This window comes from Electrona antarctica, assembly GCF_951216825.1.
Source record: "Electrona antarctica genome assembly, chromosome: 23".
Taxonomy (NCBI): domain Eukaryota; kingdom Metazoa; phylum Chordata; class Actinopteri; order Myctophiformes; family Myctophidae; genus Electrona; species Electrona antarctica.
In genome coordinates this window covers 21,725,195-21,744,696 of record NC_136804.1, presented here as the reverse complement: position 1 = coordinate 21,744,696, position 19,502 = coordinate 21,725,195, and the positions used below count along the sequence as shown (strand labels likewise).

The 19,502-nt window shown below is 40.3% G+C and overlaps 2 protein-coding genes across 2 annotated transcripts in view; both read right to left on the bottom strand.

The window, feature by feature from the left end:
• Positions 1 to 359: 359 nt before the first annotated feature.
• LOC306916434 (uncharacterized protein) lies at positions 360 to 10,718 on the bottom strand. The gene is made up of 5 exons (XM_079494284.1): positions 10,523 to 10,718; positions 8,024 to 8,202; positions 4,600 to 4,736; positions 2,250 to 2,302; positions 360 to 849 (listed from the first exon to the last, which is right to left on the bottom strand). The coding sequence occupies exons 2-5, from the start codon at positions 8,133 to 8,135 to the stop codon at positions 840 to 842; spliced, it is 312 nt and encodes a 103-aa protein (XP_079350410.1). The 5' UTR covers positions 8,136 to 8,202; positions 10,523 to 10,718; the 3' UTR covers positions 360 to 839.
• A 1,348-nt stretch (positions 10,719 to 12,066) lies between these two features.
• Positions 12,067 to 19,502, bottom strand: part of LOC306916628 (pleckstrin homology domain-containing family A member 5-like) — a 217,303-nt gene continuing 209,867 nt past the window's right edge. The window contains exons 29-33 of the mRNA XM_079494589.1: positions 18,802 to 18,987; positions 18,091 to 18,408; positions 16,027 to 16,172; positions 15,312 to 15,487; positions 12,067 to 13,809 (exon numbers count right to left, since the gene is read on the bottom strand). Coding sequence (XP_079350715.1) covers positions 13,775 to 13,809; positions 15,312 to 15,487; positions 16,027 to 16,172; positions 18,091 to 18,408; positions 18,802 to 18,987 — 861 coding nt within the window. The 3' untranslated portion in view covers positions 12,067 to 13,774. The remainder of the gene's footprint in view (positions 13,810 to 15,311; positions 15,488 to 16,026; positions 16,173 to 18,090; positions 18,409 to 18,801; positions 18,988 to 19,502) is intronic.

Below are 19,502 nucleotides of genomic sequence, written 5' to 3'. Positions count from 1 at the left end.
CTAGAGAAGAAAGAAACTAGAGAAAGAAAGACACTAGAGAAGAAAGAGAGAAACTAGAGAGAGAAGGAAGACACTAGAGAATAAACTAGAGAAGAAACTAACATTGTTTCATAGGAAGTTTCTCTCATAGAAAGTGAGTTTCATAGGAAGTTTCTCTTAGAAAGTGAGTTTCATAGTAAGTTAGAAATGTGTTTCATAGGAAGTTTCTCTCATAGAAAGTGAGTTTCATAGTAAGTTATAAATATGTCTGTTTCATAGGAAGTGAGTTTCATAGTAAGTTAGAAATATGTGTTTCATAGGAAGTTTCTCTCATAGAAAGTGAGTTTCATCGTAAGTTAGAAATATGTGTGTCACAGTCATCAAGTAGACAGGGTTTTTGTATTTTTTATACAGATTTACAGTTAACAGTTAAATAGTACTTAAAGTGTTTACATTTTTGTATGCATAGCTTATCTCAACACATAACTTTTATTCCAGGGATAAGCTAGCATATCACAAGATCTACCATCAGTGTATAGTATCCTTCATGATTTTTTAAATCCTCGAATCAAAAATTAACTTTCCCTGCATTCCGTATGACCTATCCGATTAAAACACACCACAGGCAGAATAGTCCGTATATCGTTCAAAGTCCACCCCAAATTTCATTCACATGGTGGTTTAAGAAATTCCATCCGTAGGGGGGCGCCTATTGCAAAAACATGCTTTTTGGTATAAATCCACTATGTTTGCAACAGCGAGACACTGTACATAATTTGGGTAAATAAACATAATTTGGGTAAAGCCCTTCAGGTACTCTTCTCGATCCACTGCTGGTGTAGAGGTGTCCTCATGATGCATCAGGCAACCCAGAAAAAATAAAATAAAAGCAAAAGATTTAGTACATAGACATAACAATTAACATCCCTAGCTGGAATACTGTAATAGGCATAATGCAGTTGTGTCTAGGTCTCCCTGTCGACTAATCCAATAGTTATGAAATAATCACTAAGAAAATGAGCTATTGCAGCCATAGTTTGGCTTAATGTTCTCTCCCGTGTCACTGACAGAGTCACTATGTCGTGAAGTCCTTCAGGACCTCCAGAACTTTGAGTAGAACTCAGCTGTATGACACCTTCTTCCAGCTGCCGCCAGCACTATGAGTAGAACTTCCACTGTATGACACGATAAGTCGATGACCGTGGTGCCGCCAGCACTATGAGTAAAACTTCCACTGTATGACAACTTGGTGCGGTACCTTGGTACTACACGGCACAGTGACTCTGTCAGTGACACGGACAGAACATTGGAGCAAAACTAGGTCTGCAATAGCTCATTTTCTTAGTGATTATTCCATAACTATTGGATTAGTAGACAAGGAGTCCTGTGCCCGGCCTCGACACAACTACATTATGCCAGCTGTAGACTCTGTCCACTGCTATGTGGTTCACAATTACATTATGCCAGCTGTAGACTCTGTCCACTGCTATGTGGTTAGAACTCAGCTGTATGGCACCTTTAGGACTTTGGTAATTTACAGTATATATATATATATGGTTAAATTATTACCCTCAGGCAGGGTCTGGTGTTTTCCACTGAGGTCAAACACAAAGGTCATGGGTCACAAAGCGAAGCACACAGTTATATTTATAATCCATTCATTTCAACAGTAGAATAATGAGCTGTGTGGCTGTGTGGCTGTGTGGCTGTGTGGCCCGGTTGAAAAAAATAAAAAAAATCACCTAGTATTGTCTCAGTTAACTAGGCTCACAGGTAAACCAATAACAACATCGGCCTAACATTATAATGGTGTGTAAAACAGAAAATTCACCACGGACAAGACCAAGTCTTGCCATGGACACATTTGTCCGTGTACGGACATATTAATGACCTCTTAAACATTTAGAAAATACACATTAAAATAAATCCAACACAACTTTCAAACAAGTCTGTGGAATCTATGAAATCTATGCAGTTTGATCTGCGACACAATTGTATCAGTACATTGAAATGCCAGATAACCAATGAACAATGAATGTTCAAGTAGCAAGATATCTAAATTAGATTTTTAACATAATCCATTCATCATGTCATTCATCCCCAATGCATGTCTTTTGAAGATTAGTCATATCACATGTGGCAGCCAAGTCTATGGACCTTTTAATGTTTGTTTAGAGCACTAATACGTAAATCATTTGCCAGCCAAGTCTATGAACTTTAATGTTTCCAAACGTACAATACATCGTTTGCCAAGAGATCCACGACTTACCAGGAAAGAAGAGAAGCTCAGTCTGGGTATAGCTTGAGGTGGTGAGAAGACAACCTGAGTGGCAGAGTAGTGGAGAGAGAAAAACTGTTGAGTTTTTAAGTGGTGTAACCACTTCCTTAAGTGACTATGATAATGTGTGTGGGTGGCTGGGTGGGTGGCTGGCTGGCTGGGTGGGTGGCTGGGTGCGGCTGAGCACGGAAACAGCATGGTTGTTTTTCATCACCTGTGCGCAACCTAACACACACACAAACACACGCACATATTAACTGTATATATGGTGATTTCGGGTGTGCCAGTACAGTACCGTTTCGGACGCGGGGCGGCAGGTGCGTTCCTGTTGGTCTGGACCCCCCAGAGGTCAACAGGGGGGTCCAGGACCCAAAGTTACTGTGGTATATTGAGCAGTATATTAAACACCACTTAAACTAACAAACCAGAGCAATGGAGGACCACATAGGGACAGTGTAGTGCCTCAGTAAACTATAGGACCATAGAGACAGTAAACTATAGGACCACATAGAGACAGTAAACTATAGGATCACATAGAGACAGTAAACTATAGGATCACATAGAGACAGTAAACTATAGGACCACATAGAGACAGTAAACTATAGGATCACATAGAGACAGTAAACTATAGGATCACATAGAGACAGTAAACTATAGGACCACATAGACAGTAAACTATAGGATCACATAGAGACAGTAAACTATAGGATCACATAGACAGTAAACTATAGGATCAAAGAGACAGTAAACTATAGGACCACATAGACAGTAAACTATAGGATCACATAGAGACAGTGTAGTGCCTCCAACCCGATCTCACCCAAACACGTTCAAATAACACACACGACTAGTAAACCCCAAAATCCGTACATATTACACTACTACTGTTTTGACCGCGACGGAGGCGTGGCTTTCAACGGCTAGTAGTGTTAGTATATGTACAGAATTGCCAATCTGTGTTATTTCACTGTGTTTGGGTTAGACCCTTTGGGTTACCCTTTGGGTGAGACCGAGTTGAGTGCCTCAGTAAACTAGGATCACATAAAAACAGTGTAGTGTCTCAGTTAACTAGGATCACAGGTAAACCAGGAACAGGGTAGTGTCTCAGTTAACTAGGATCACAGGTAAACCAGGAACAGGGTAGTGTCTCAGTTAACTAGGATCACAGGTAAACCAGGTAGTGTTATATTTAAAAAATCACACCCGTGTGAACTGAGTGGTGTAAGGTCTTATATAGACTGATCAGCTGTGGTCTGACGTAATGTCTGACGTAATGAAATCACACCTGTGTGAACTGGGTGACCATAGCAACCATGCTCATTTTTTGGTACGAACAGACAGACAGACAGACAGACAAACTAACAAAGCCAGTTGTAGGAGTGGTTTACACCACTCAATAACAAAGCCAGTTGTAGGAGTGGTTTACACCACTCAAAAATAGATGCCTCATCAGGGACGGCTCCAGGGGGGTAAGGAGGGGCTTTAGCCCCCTCTGGTGGAGGCTTAGCCCCCCTCCAAACAAGCCAAATTGACTGACTCAATTCATTGATTCATTAGCCCCCCCTCTAAATAGAGCGTCGCAGTCCCGCCCCCTACCAGGGCCCAGGAAATGATTCTCTGTTCATTTTCCTCATAGACATTTCAGAAAGTATTTATTTGAAGACATTTACGTCGCGGACAAAGCCAACTCTTGTCGTGACAAATCATGACAACAAACACAATTTGGGCCAAACAAAGAATTAGAAAGTAGAAAAAAACGGAAGGTTACAACACTTTTTTGTTGTTTTTCTTCTATGTAATTATTTGTTTGGTCCAAAATATTGTGTATGATTTGGGTTATGATTTGGGTTAGGGTTAGGTCTTTAAATAAATACTTTTTGAAATGTCTATGGGAAAAATGCATTGTGATTCATTTCCTGGGCCTGGCGTCGTCATGAAAGGGGGCGGGACTGCGACACTCTATAGCCAGCTCCTCCATAGCACCCCCAGTCACAATTTAACCCTAACCCTTAACCCTAACCCTAGTTCCAAATCATCATTTAGCTGGAACTCCCACAAGTACCCCCTGGGGGTCCCCGGACCCCACTTTGGGAACCACTGCGACAAAGTATAAAATAAGCATCAAAAGATGACATAAAAAAAAGAATATACAAGGTTTCTAACTGACAGTTGTTCCTTTTGTAGCACTCTATAGTGTATGTTTACGCATAGTTTCATTATATAGATATTCCACTGTTAGGTTCTTAGCTTACGTATGATTCTTGACGACTTGATGTATTTATGTATTAGCATGTTTTAGTTTGTACGTAGGGGTGTGTGTGTGTGTGTGTGTGGCCTCTTACCGTCTGCGGTTGGGTTTCCCAGGATGGTGGTGACCTCCTTGTTGGTGGGCTTCTGGCCCAGCTGCCCAGAGCACTACAGATATCGGCCACCAGGTTCTCACCAGCTCTGTCAAAGAGACCAAACGCCTCCTTGAAGTCTGGACACAAACAAGACAAGACACACACACCTTTGAATGCGGCGAAACGGAATTCAACATCGAGAGAGTAAATCTATAACCGCGTACATCTTGTGTCATATATGAAATTATACATGCATTTATTGTACAGTATACATGTACTGTGTACTGTACTATTTATGCCATGAGTCATGACTGTCACTCCATCAACTTTCCCTGACTGAAGTGAGAAACATAATTAAATAAAATAGCGCCACGCCAAAAAAGGAATACAAATACAAATACAAACAAAAATGAAAACAATGTTAACCCATTTTGGCCGATTCTAAAAAGCCCTCTAAATCCTGACCTAAGCTTTCTGAAAAACGTATATTTATGTCTTATATTACACTTATTACACTATTACACTATTGCACTTATTACACTATTACACTTATTACACTATTACACTGTTGCACGATTACACTGTTGCACTTATTACACTATTAACCATTTCACCAGAGCCAGTATTGCAGATGTGGTGCTCCCTGCTTTTAAAAGTAAAGTGGGCAAGGCTCATTCATTTATATAGGAGCCACACAGTGGAACAGCCTGGAAACCAGTGTTAAACTGACCTCCAATCTGAGGACATTTAAACAGAAGATTAAACAATGGCTACTGGAAAAGTTTCCCCTATAAAGGGTCATCTTAGAGGGATGGATAGGGTCGTACTTGTTGTGTTGTGTATGTAATGTATATGTACTGTTATGTATTTGTGATGTATTTTAAAGTATTGTTCCGTGTGAGAGGACCTCAGTGGAAATAAGTCTTTGGACTTTTCTGTGTAATCCTTGAATCGCTGATTATAATGTTGTATTATGATTGCTTTTCTAAATAAATAAAATAAAATCAAAAAAATTACACTTATTACACTATTACACTGTTGCACTATTACACTGTTGCACTTATTACACTATTACACTATTGCACTTATTACACTATTAACCTTATTACACTATTACACTGTTGCACTATTACACTGTTGCACTTATTACACTATTACACTATTGCACTTATTACACTATTACACTTATTACACTATTACACTTATTACACTATTACACTGTTGCACTTATTACACTATTGCACTTATTACACTATTACACTTATTACACTATTACACAATTAACACTATTACATGTATTGCACTTACACTATTACACCATTACACTATTACACTTATTACACTATTACACTTATTGCACTTATCAGGTTGAGGGACTGAGTGAACATAGAGCTTTGGATAACATATATATATGTAGGGAACATTGAGGGAACACAGGGCTGAGGGAACATAGGATAACTTAAATAATATGTTGTAAAACGTTTTTGTATCATTGCTCTCATGGCTTTGTCACTGTTAGAGCTCCAAAAATATTTATAGGTCCTTATTTAGATCAGTTATTATTAAACAATGCCAACCTTTTTTAACAACCAAACTCGTATCTTAGTTAAGATAATTAACTAAATGCTAAAAGAAGTGAGGTAAAGTTAACAGAAGTTTTTAAATAAATGTAGTGGAGTAAAAGTACAATATTTGCCTCTTCTAGTGGAGTAAGTATTGGAAATGGGAAATACTCAAGTAAAGTACAAATACCTCAACATTATTGTACTTAAGTAGGCCTACAGTACGTAAATGTAGAATATTTCTGGTGTCATTGTTGGATAAGATTTTGTCCACAATTCCATGCTGTATTATGTATTAATGTTGGTACCACAGGAGAGATAGAGAGTAAGGCTGTATTATGTATTAATGTTGGTACCACAGGAGAGATACAGAGAGTAAGGCTGTATTATGTATTAATGTTGGTACCACAGGAGAGATACAGAGAGTATTATGTATTATGTATTAATGTTGGTACCACAGGAGAGATACAGAGAGTATTATGTATTATGTATTAATGTTGGTACCACAGGAGAGATACAGAGAGTAAGGCAAACGTTGATCAAAATAACAATTCTTCTACATTCTCTAATGTGTAGACTTAGTATAAATTAACTGATGCAGGAGAGGAGTGTGTGCAATGAAACCAAATGGACCCACAAGGGTTCATTTTCTTTAATGTCCATTTGGCGGGGACCACCTGGAACCCCCTGAAGGACCACTGAATAAATACCCCTGCTTTACACCACTGACTACAACACACCATTAGTGTCTTAAAAGGATCCCTGGCTAAAGACAAATATGCCTTAAAACATTATACTTGCCCCTCTACAGTATAACTAAAATTACAAAATAAAAACACTTTCATAAAAAGAAAATGTTTCACTCAATAGGAACTACTCCTGTCGGAAGTTGATGTCATATATAAGATGTATATATATGTATATATGAAATGATGGCATATGCCTATGGAATGTATGGAATGCACATGCTAATAAAAAGTATATAAAATATTGCTTTGCTCATATTAACCTTAGGAAGTATTAAATTGTTTTTATTAGCATATGCATTCCATACATTCCATAGGACTAGACCATTATGGACATATGACATCATCAACTTGCCATAGGAGCAGTTCCTATTGAGTGAAAGATTCTCTATTTAAGAAAGTGTTTTTATTTTAGTTGTAGAGCAGGGCAAGAATAATGTTTTAAGGCATATTTGTCTTATTAGCCAGGGATCCTTTTAAGACACTCAAACAAGTGTTGTTCATGTCAACAAAATAAGCAGAATGACCCTTTAATGTTTTGCCATGCTGTTGCCTCAGTAACCAAGGCTAGCTAGCTTAAGTAAGTAAGTAAGTAAGTACATTTTATTTGCAAAGTCACAAGGTGCTGAACAGAACACAGAACAAGCAATCAACAATAAAGCAATAAACAAGGCAAAATCTCAAAACATAGGCATGTAAGATAGTAAAATAGAATCACAAAAACAAAGTATGTAAATGCTTAAGTAGTTAGCATCTTGGTTAGCATCAAACTTCTTCATAAACATCACTACAATGTTACAGTGTTGCACTAAAGTATGATTAAAACACCAAGACAATATTCTCTGGCGTGGTTTTTGTATCTGGACTCAAACAAGCAAATGAAGTATGTTATGACATGGTTAGCATTAGCTACAGGCTTTGGGCCTAGTGTGGATTCACAACATTAAACTTGACTGAATTATCTTTGCTTCAGGATCACAGTCTGGACTCCAATAAGAGATCATCAGCTCTTGTGTATTATGGAAATAATCAACAATAAATGACAAGTCTGTGCCTTTTTTTCATACCACTTAGTTGTTCACAGCTTGTTCTGACAGCCACCAGGCATCAAATCACCTGGAAGGAAGTGCAGTTTACAGAACAGGAAGCAGTTTCCGATTATATCCACCTTTTTTCCGAGGATGGTGCACGGAGGTGCGGCCCACTCTCCTGCGGGAGGTTTGCACATGCTCAGTGTAAACAGGAACTGCGATGATGGAGTGTTCCAGTAGAGGTGCTAGATAGAAAGCTCATAACTTTCATGTAAATAATGAGATCCAGAACAGTTGAGAATTAAACAGCAGTCACCCTTCCCTTTTCAAATGTTTTATATCATCCACAGCACTTGAATGAACAGTATCCATGTGTCTTTGTCATTTCACAAAAATAAAAGTTTGACACATGTACTAATTAAAGAACATGGAAAATCCACAAAAGAAAATATACAAAAACATGAACATTTAGTAAATGTACTTGTCCTTTATCTTTCAGTCTGTTATACACAACATTTTTTCCACAGTTATGAAATTGATATACTTTTTAAAATAAAAACAAAATCTACTTTGTACTATTCTCTTTTTGTGATATCCTTTTTATTATTTCAGTTCAGGGTCAGCAACTCTCATGCACCTCTAGCATGAGAGGTGTTGGCTGTTTGACACGTAGGCCTAGTGTTCTCAATCTTGATTAAAATGATATATAAGCCGTGTCCATTTTGTGGCACGGAGAAACACATTTTGTAATTGGCTGTATGTGGACTCATTCTTTGTGCTCTCCGAACTAAAATGAATTGGCTAAATCATAGAAGCTGGACATTCCCTTCTTTCTTGTGGATTCAATTAATCATCTTTTGGGTATTTTAAGGTATTTCTCTAACAGTATTTCCTACTTAAGGTATTATATGGATATTGATTATTCTCCTAAAAAGTATTCTTGTTAAAACTAATTCTTAACTTTATAAAAGGTTTATAACCATTTTTGGTACTGAGTATTTATTTGTACTCTGATTACTTTGTAGGAGAACACTATCGCACACCTAGCAATCAGGCGTATGCACAGGTGCGTAGGCCAGTGGACATCAAAGAAAGCAATAAGGTACACCCGCACACTGTGTATCTGCTCGGCACAAGAGTATTGTCTTATTTAATGAAGCAACGTTTCGGTCACTAGGGACCTTCCTCAGGCATAACACATCATTTTGACAGATATACATACACATTACACAAACCAAATTCACTCAACGAGGCAAGAAGTGAATTTGGTTTGTGTATGTATATATATATATATTCTATGTATTTTTCCACTCTCATTGTCTGTATGTCATGAGAGCAGGACCTAGTGACTTTTTGTCTCTTATTGTTGACTATGTTGATTTCCTAATGTATTTGTACAACCATTAGTCTTTACATCTTTTCTCGTATAATGATTTTTAGAATGTAACTGAAATGATGTAAAGGTTATTTGGGGTCCTTGTGCCTTTAAATGATGTCAGCAAATTGAGGATCATCACAAGCTGTACCTCTTCCTCTAATTAGACTCTGTCTATTGTGATTGGTTGATTCTTTTTCAAATGTTTGTATAAGTAACTCTGTCAAAATGATGTGTTATGCCTGAGGAAGGTCCCTAGTGACCGAAACGTTGCTTCATTAAATAAGACAATACTCTTGTGCCGAGCAGATACACAGTGTGCGGTTGTACCTGATTACTTTCTACTCTGATTGCTTTCAAAAGTATTTTTACATTTCCGGAGTTTCTTGCTCTGCTATCGAAGTAGTTCAATTTACAGTCCTTTCTTATTAGCATTATTAATTAGGCTAATTATAATTTATTTAACAATTTGGTATCTTCTCACCTATTCCAACAATGTCTATATACAAATGTGTACATACCATGTGAACATGCTCTATACTGTCTAATGTCTACATAAAAGTCTGAGCTCCATACCACATGAACATGGTTGGATGGAAAATCTATACGTACCTTTAATTTCTTTATATGCCTGTAAAATAGATAATAGGTATAATAGGTGTGGTGGATACAGTGTCTTCATGTGCCTGTATAGCCCCTTTTACCCCTTATGAATTACGGGCAGGGCCCCTAAGTTCTTTTAACTTAAAAGTACCTAGCTTTTTAAAACTTAATATAAACTTGAGTTCCCTTAACTAATTACCATGAAATCACTTGTTTTTAACCTTTTAAGCTTAAACCATTTTAAACCTTTTTTTATGATGAAATCCTTATCTAAGCAAATAGAAAAAACAACCCACACAAGTCTTTTATAATTTTACTTAGACATATTAGATAAAATGAAATAAGAGTTATCAAAAGTTGTCAATTGTGTCTTGTAACTCAATACAGTTCAGTTTAACAGGTAAATGCACTATGTTCACTTTTACACTTCCCCAATGCAATGTAAATACAAAATGATTGACACTTTGAACCTTAGAATCCTATCTAAGTCGGCATATCAAAATAAAACAAAAATAAAATGGGTACTCAAACCCCCCCGTTGCAGGCCTGATACCATAATTATTGTCCAAAAAATGTCTTCTATTGTGAGTCAAAGGGCAAACTTACAGTTCAGCCAGGAGAATGGTGGTGGTGTTGTGAGAGCATTGTGTGAGTGCCTTATGCCTTTGATGAATGTGTGGCCTACACATGCAGGTGGACGGTGAACAATTGACTTTCAGTCCACGGCCATCTTGCCAGCAAGCAAGGTGCTACCTGCAACTTCCCATTGACAGCCCATTCATCCAAACAGAAAAATCTGATTGTATTAACCAACGTCAAACATTGCAGCTGTAGGGCCTACGAAAAGCTTGAATTATCCTCTATATGCAAAGTGTTTGTTTCATAAAAGTCCACTGTAGAGTTGTTATGAGCAAGTCAAGACATTCATTGCAGGTGATTTTTCCCTAAGTATTGGAGTTTGGAAGCACTCGTTTTTAGTAATGAAACCTCCTGCTGCCTCCTGCATTATGTGCAAATGCAAAACAGGTGGTACGCAGCCGCAGGGCTATTGAGTAATATCAACAAGCACTCCCAAACTCTGACACTTAGAAAAAATAACCTGCACAGAATTTCTTGACAGGAAGTAGCTCATAACATGTCTACGGTGGATTTTTATGAAACAAAAACTTTACAGATTGAAAGAGGATAATTCAAGCTTTTCGTACAGCTGCAATGATGGTATGTTTGACGTTGTTTAATACAATTAGGACTTTTTTTTGTTTGGATGAATGGGCTGTCTATGGGAAGTTGCACCTACCTGTATAGCACATTGCAATGGACTTAGCTGGGCAGTCTGTCAGAAGAGATGAGGGGCAGGTCCCACGTTGCCAGAGGAAGGTTAGAGCGTTGCCTGGTAGCTCAACCTGGTCCTCTTCAGGACGGTTTAGTAGTTTAGAGATTGACTGCTTTAGCTAAACAGGCTACATCCTCCCACTATCATGATACACTGTCCAACTAGCTTAGTAACCTCCTTGTAACTAGCTTTGCCTGTCACTTTTCATCAACCAGTCCAACACTTGCTAGTTGCAACTCAACTCTACAGATTACTTTTTCACTAATCTGGTAAAGACTCTAGAAAACAACGTGATAGTGTTAGTTACATTCTCTTCAGCAAACATTGTTCCTCTCTTCACTGAGTTCACTCTGTGCTGCTCTGCTCTCCCTCTCCCGAATTACTCAATGCCCCACCTGTGCCTAATAAACTCACACACACACACACACACACACAGTATATATGATGATTTCGGATGTGACAGTACAGTACAGATGAAAATGTGGGGGAAAGAGCTTAGTGAGAGATAAGGGTGATTTTGCGCTAAATCATCTAAAAGCGCCACATTTTGCAGATGTAGCCCAGGGTGCATGCTCTAATGATTTAGCTAGGGCGCCCGAGCCGACGACCTTCAGGGTTGCCACAGCTAGCATTGCCACACCAGCCTATATAAAGCAAATAAATAATAATAATTTCATTTCGTTTTAAGTAGCATTATGTGACATGTCAAACTAGGGGGTTTATTATAATGCATCCATTCCAAGCATTAGTTTTGCATGGAAAATGATGTAAATCATGTAAGCAATCAGGAAATAATTCATTCACAAGCAGACGATAATTTAAGAACATCAACATTTATTTCACATGATATAAAACAGATGGGATATGAACATTTTGCATATTGACTCTAATAATATTAATAATAACCTCTTAGTTATAATATCCACTGCTCATTTTTATTGTGTACATAAATTACACAATACTTTTTGATTTTTTTTTTTACATTTTATACATAATTGTGTATATATATATATATATATATATATATATATATTTTTTTTTTCTTCTTTTTTTAAGTCCTGGCGTTCCAAAATCCTACTTATTGCTTTGTACATGTGCTATTCTGACTTTTCTCCACCTAGGACTTGGACAGATTCAGACAAAACGCTCTTTTCCATATAGCCTCTCTACGGTATATCGTTTTACGTCATGTAAACCAAAGGGAAGGAAAGACATTTGAAAAAGCAGACTAATAATCCATAACATTCATATACTTTATGTATCGTCAACCTGGCGTTGTCAGGATTTTCAGAGCATCCTCACAATATATAAATAGGTAACAACCTCATTAAAATACTCAACTCTTTTTCCAAAAAACAGCAGCATGAAGTGGCATCTGTGTGGAAGTACAAATTCTTCTTTATGTTCATATATAATTTTATATTTATATATGTACTGTATAATCCGACAATGAACAGCTTGCCTGTTTAAAACCATCTGTGATTTCTTCTTTTCTTTTTGTGGTGCAAAAAGATGTGAAAATATAATATCAGGGGAGTCTCTGGTCAAGTTTTTCTTTTTTTTAAACAAAATAAAACAACTTCAAAGAATAGAATTGGTACAGTTCAAACTGAAGTGCGGTTGACGGGGCTGCCACCTTGGGGTGAAAGTGAAGCACTGCATGTTGTGTTGGTTTGGTGCTTAGCCCATCCTCAAGTGCTCCTAGAATATATATACAACTGTACACTCATCCCCAGCAGTGTTAGCAACTCAAAAATAACTAATCCCCCCATAGATCAGTAGAATACTTGAATAATAATAATAATAAATGAATGTAATACCGTATTCATAATAAGCAATCAATAATAATAATAAGTCTTTATGGTGGTATCTGTGTTCGTGTGTGGTGGGGTGGTACATTTTGGCATCATGGTTAGTGTTGAAACTATGGGACATAGTAGGTGTGTATAGAAGCAGCTACTAAACCTCTAGCACAGTGGTTCTCAACGTGAGACGAGGACCCCCTAGGGGTCCTTGAGGGGATTCCAGGGGGGTCCCCAGCTAAATGATTGATAGGATTCGGAACTGATTGGACCCTTTTGCGTCTGTAATCCCGAGAGGGTACCAAATAGATCCAAAACGTACCATTACAGGTCCATTAGGTTCCATTTGTATACGCTCAGTTGAATTAACACTGAGGATTTTACAGTGTTATTTGGTGTCTCAGGGACGAAAATAGGGGCCCATGCATTAACACACTGGGGGTCCTTGACATTTGAGAATCACTGCTCTAACACTAGGTCTAGGACTAGGTCTAACACTAGGTCCTAAGGATATTTTTTTTCTCTGCCTCTTTGTCTTTATATAATGTCTGCCTGCCTGAGCGCTCGCAGATCAGTCTGTACTGTATAGACGCCCGTCAGTCATCCTCTCTGTTAACAGTAGTTTTGTAAACGCAGGGAGCCATGGAGCATGCGTGGCGCAGGCCGGCTACATTTTTGGGCTCTATGGGACACGCCGTCGAGGACCGCGAGGCTGATAGCGGCTCACGTGTCACTGTTCACCAAGGTCAACGTCTGTGCTGCAGGGAGGAGAGGGGGAATGAGAGACAAAAGAAAAAAGACGAGAGAGGGAGAGAGGAGAGAGGAGATTCAATTAGAAACTGGGCAACAAAACGAGCCGATTGTTAACATTGTCACATTCATTTTTTTTCTTTTTATCCTGCTCTGGTTTACTGGGCCGCTATGATGATGATGATGATCATGATAATAATAACTCAGATTCATATTTTCCTATGTACTCAAAGTTGCTTTACACAAGGCGGGTGAGAGGATGAGAAGGAATGGTTGTTATGTCTTGGAGAGAGAGACTCTATCTTGAGCAAACATACAGTATGCACGCCAAGTCAATACCTGCAGGCAAGGAGGAATAATGAGTCGCCTGTCCTTATCACATTGACCCCACACAACAATGTGTTGCCTGCTGTGACGGGGTGGCGGGAGAACAACGTAAACTGCGTCCACATAGACAGCATAAGCCAGCGGAATTTCCATTTCCGTTTTTTAATTTTCCCGTTTTGTTTCCCACCGCACCGGAACCGTAGTGATATGAGCACATACAGGACACGGTTGATCACCGTAATCAATCAGGATGGAGGGCATTTTAATTTTGCTGTAATCAAAACAGGCAGCACTGTGTTCATCTGCTATTTTGGGCTAATGTTCCCCACATGATATGAATGATGGGGTTTAAGTGGTTAAATATGAAATCAATAAAAGAAAGAAAGAAAAATATCCCCATCCCTGTGACTGAGACGGATCGGGCACTCGTTTCTGTTCATGTAACGACTTATTCTGCCCACTGCGGCCAATTTAGACTTGTCAATGTGTGAAGCTATCGGCTGCTCGATGCAAGCACTTACCGCACAGGTCTCATAGGCCTCGCTAAGGACATGCCTGGCATTTGATTTAACATAAAATAAAAAATCATGCATTTCTTGTAAAACCTTGCACATACACAGAACGTTGCCCGAATCAAAACAAGCACATGCACTCCCCCGAAAGAACAATGTGTAAACTCACTCGACACCGACATCGCCTGTTTTCCAAAGGCCCCGGGCGCCGAGGTCGCCTTCAATTGATTACGGTGATCAACCGTGTCCTGTATGTGCTCATATCACTACGGTTCCGGTGCGGTGAAAAAAAAACGGAAATGGAAATTCCGCTGGCTTATGCTGTCTATGCGGACGCAGTTTTTAGTATCGTAATATCTCGGATTCTTCTTTTTGGGTCAAAACTAGCTTGATTTGCGGCTCATTTCTCTAAACGATATGATTCTAGTTTACAAGTATGTTTTGGGTGGATTAAATGACAATCGCAGGGCATGTTACATAGCAGATTTTTACTTCCTGATTCGCAGTTTCCGGACAAATCGTCTTTCAATCTAAGAGTCTCGCCCATAGTTATATGGATGGCGCTCTGAGCCACCACTAGATGGGGCTGTTGGCAGTCAATGAGTTAAGGTAACTTCATCAAGTAAAGCTCCAAGTGTGGAGAAACTGGGTCGCTGCTGGCCCTTGCTTACCAGCCACTATGTTGTTGTTGTTGTTGTTGTGTTTGATGTCGTCTACCGCTAGCTGGTTGTAGGAATCAAAGTCGTTCTGCGTCTCCCGCTGATGTGTCTGTTCCGCCACAGGAGCCTCCTCCCTCTTCCCCTTGTTGGGTTCCGGAGTCAGTGTGTCAGGCTGCTGAGCTGGGAGGCTGCAATGAACAGCAGTGAACGAGCCCAGATCCGGGCAATTAACCGAAAAAAGAAAGTATATTTAGAATCAATAACTGACGTAATCTTGCTCCGGGAGTTAAATTAAAAATTGATAAGCAGGTTTATTTATTTATTATGTGATATACAGTATATGTATGTATTTTTGTAATTTCTTATGTCAACAAATCGACACGGAAAGAAATTCAAATTGATTTTTCATAATCGACTAAATTGTTTAGTCTGATTTTAACCTGTATTATTAACCCTGTATTGTAATTCGTTGTACGTGCACAACAATGGCGAAAATAGATTTACAGCTCACAAGGTTACAGTGTGTAAAATGAAAGGTACAAGACAGGCAACACAACACAACAACAAGATATTCTATTTCATAATATATAGCTAGAAACATGTATAGAAGAAGAATTAAATCAGCGTACTCATGCACTCACTGATTTAACCCCCCCCCCCCCCAACAACAGATGCATGCACGCGCTAATGCGCGCACACACACACACACACACACACACACACACACCTGTTTTCAGTGGGGGCATTTATGGATGCATTGGTTAGCTCTTGGTTTCTCCTCTCCTCTTCTACCAGTGGTTGTGGGTTGACAATCTCCACACGCTGGGCCACTGTACACAAATCCAATATCACCACCTTCTGACTCTCACACACCTGCAAGACACACGCACGCACGCGCACACGCACACACACGCACACGCACACACACACACACACACACACACACACACACACACACACACACACACACACACACACACACACACACGTTAGAACAGCGATTCCCAAACTGTGGGGCCCACTTGTTGGCCATGAAGATATTGCAAGTGGGTCCCCCAAAAAGGTTTTATTTATACTATAACATGAATATTAAGACCTTTAGTTCTCATTGTGATACAGATAAATAAAGTAAAGTAGCCACTAGAGAACAACACATAAGGCAACGAGGAGAATAATACTAATTGGAAAATAAACCACCAAAAAGCAATAGGTTTGTTTGTTTTGATGCTCAGCAATGAGTTGAGTTCAGAAGACCCAGCTCGGCCAACCAGCTCTGTGTCCCACTGGATTGTAGCCCAACGCCAGCCACCCGAGCCTGGGCTCAATCCCAGCGATAAGCCCCTTAAAGCCATACTTGGAACCTTGACATGTCCCATAAATCCTTTATTATTGTCCCAGATTAGATTAGAGGACATTAAAGCCACAATCTGCGATTAGCTTTGTGAGGCAGAGCGGCGTGGGATTACTGGGTGAGTCTAATGGTGAAAGCTGATGGGGTATACGGTCAGCTGACCACGCTCTCTGCCAAACCCAGGATTCCACTGATTCTGCTGGATAGGCTGTTGCTGCATGTTCCAGCTGGATTATGGAAGATGCAGCCTTTCTTTTCTTCCCCAGGCCAGATACAGCATGGTGAATTGCCCACTCCAAGTGGAGAATCATGGGTTCTTAACCCATGTGAAGGAGTGTTCCAAGTATCTCTGGGTCTTGTTCCCTCGTGAGGGGAGGATGGAGCTGGAGTTCTCTCAGTAAGGTAGCTGGCAATCCTAGGTTCCTTAGTCCCTAGTTTTTCTGTTCATGACATACTGTAACTCCACCTTCCAAGGGCGGTATGGAAACTGGTATAATGGAAACGTCTATTATAACTACCATCGCCTCAATTTAGTGTCATGATTCCTTCCCACACATTTCTGTGTGTTGTCACTTGTCATGCCAGTGACGAGCCGCCGCCATCGTACTCCTCCCACCCCATCCCGTATAGGAGTACAGTACAGTACAGTACAGTACAGTACAGTACAGTACAGTACAGTACAGTACATCATCTTCCTTCCCGCCCTCCCTCCCCCGAACACGGGCCAATTTGTGTTCGTGTGAATGCTCGGCGGATTCGAATCACCAGACTCTGTGGTGGTGGGCAGGCACTTTACCACTGGGCCACCTGAGAACCAGTGGTAGAAAAAGTACTCAAATGTTTCACTTAAGTAATAGTATCAATACTGCAATATAGAAATACTCCATTCCAAGTAAAAGTCCGGAATTCAAAATGTACTCTGAGATGTAGTGAAGTCGAAGTAAAAGCACTGGAAATTAGAAATACTCAACAAATACCTCCAAATTGTACTCAAGTACAGTACTTGCAGCCCTAGCCACCTTTTACTGAGTTCTGTTGATAAATGTGTATATTAAACACACAAAAAGATCCAGTATATGGCGCTGATCCTTTAAGAAAAGGTAGGCGGGGCCTTATACCGGCTCTCGTCTTTGCGGAAGTGATACAACAACAACATTCCATGGACTCAATTCTAGAACAGAATAAAAGAAAGAAAAGGAAAAAAAATGCGCTATTGAATAAGAGATCTAGCATAACGTGACCAATGGATACGTGTCTTCATCTTGAGGTAAGAAAACGGCTTGTGCGGAATTCGCCTTTAAGTAAATTAACTTAGTTACTTTACACCACTGCTGAGAACTACAATGGTTTCAGATTCTGGAACGTTCTGGGTCATACTTTGTAGTTGAAAAGAGCCATAAGTGCGTCTGTCCGTAGCGGTACCGGGTTTGTCTCCTATACCTCGTCGTCTGCGCTGTCCGTCTCAGCCAGCGCGTCCTCTTCCTCCTCGCTGGGCCTCGTCCTGTCTGAAGAGCGCCGCCTGGTGGCCACGGGGGAGAGCTGCGCCTCCTCGCTGGGCCTCGTCCTGTCTGAAGAGCGCCGCCTGGTGGCCACGGGGGAGAGCTGCACCTCCTCGATGGGCCTCGTCCTGTCTAAAGAGTGCCGCCTGGTGGCCACGGGGGGGAGCTGCGCCTCCTCGCTGGGCCGCGTCCTGTCGCCCTCGGACTCCACCGCCTCCTCGGGCTCGTCTGGCTTTGCTTCTTCATCTCTCTGCACCTCCTGCTCCAAGGAAACAGACGCACATTGACGTGATCGGTTGCCCGTGGTGGAAATAGTACTCACGTTCTGCACGTGCACCAAGGTCGATCATGACTGGAGGAAGGCCCCTCTCTATCCTGACTGGATGAAGGCTGGGCCCTATAGGCAAAATAGAAACCTAAGGTTTTTTTTACCCCAGGGGTTAACGGGGGACAGGGAGGAACTCTTTATATGGTCAGCGCACTCTATAGTAGGGAGGATTATCAAAAAAAAAAGAAGATATTTGAATTAAATGAATTAAGTGAAATCACTGAATATACCTTTAAGTAAGTGTACTTATACGCAAAGAAAAAGACAAAAGGGAAAACCACAAAAAAATATATAAATAAATAATATAAACTAATGTGTGCAAACCTGCGCTCCACTCCGTTGTCTGACTCCCGGTCCGGACGTCGGACTACAGTCGGTCTCGGCAGGAGGACTGGTCGTCCGAACCGGATCCTGGTCTGTGGTTCTGCTTCTGCTCTGCTCCAACTGCTGGAGAGCAGCCTGGAGCTCTGCAGGGTCTGCCGAGGACGTCTCTTCAACCTGCACACGGCTCTGGAGAGACACACATCAGAGGGGCGGTGGTAAAAAAAGTGTCCACTTAGGCTCTATTTCAAAAGAGCAAGCTTGAGCTTTTAACCCATTTTGACCTGAGATCAGATTCTAAAAATGTCTTCTACATCCTGACAGTTTTCTGAAAAAGCTATGTTTCTATGTCAGTCGTTCTTCGATTTTTCAAAAATAGCAGATGAGCGCTATGAGCTTGTAGATCTGCTATTTTTCAATAGCTAAAGCATAACATAATGCTAACACCAAAAGGGGTTCCCGCCCAAAATGGGTTAAATGCCTTTAAAATAATTGTTTGACATTTTTTACCAGCTGCTGCGTAAGCACAGCTGGTTCTCTGCGGTGCTTTCACGCCCACTTGCTGTAGTTGAGACCTATGTTTCTCATTGGCTGCACTGACATTTGACGACCTATCGTCCTGATTGGCTACCTCGTTTTAGGCAACCACACACTTTGCCTCTAGCTGACCTCTCAGCCATGGGATATAAGGCAGCAGCTCATCA

What these genes read in the sequence shown, in the direction of transcription:
- LOC306916434 (XM_079494284.1), bottom strand. Translation starts at nt 8,135, where the DNA reads ATGTGCAAACCTCCCGCAGGAGAGTGGGCCGCACCTCCGTGCACCATC. An exon ending in TAAACTGCACTTCCTTCCAG is followed by an intron (nt 4,737 to 8,023) that starts GTGATTTGATGC and finishes GTTTGTGTCCAG; the next exon opens with ACTTCAAGGAGGCGTTTGGT. An exon ending in GGGAAACCCAACCGCAGACG is followed by an intron (nt 2,303 to 4,599) that starts GTAAGAGGCCAC and finishes TCTGCCACTCAG; the next exon opens with GTTGTCTTCTCACCACCTCA.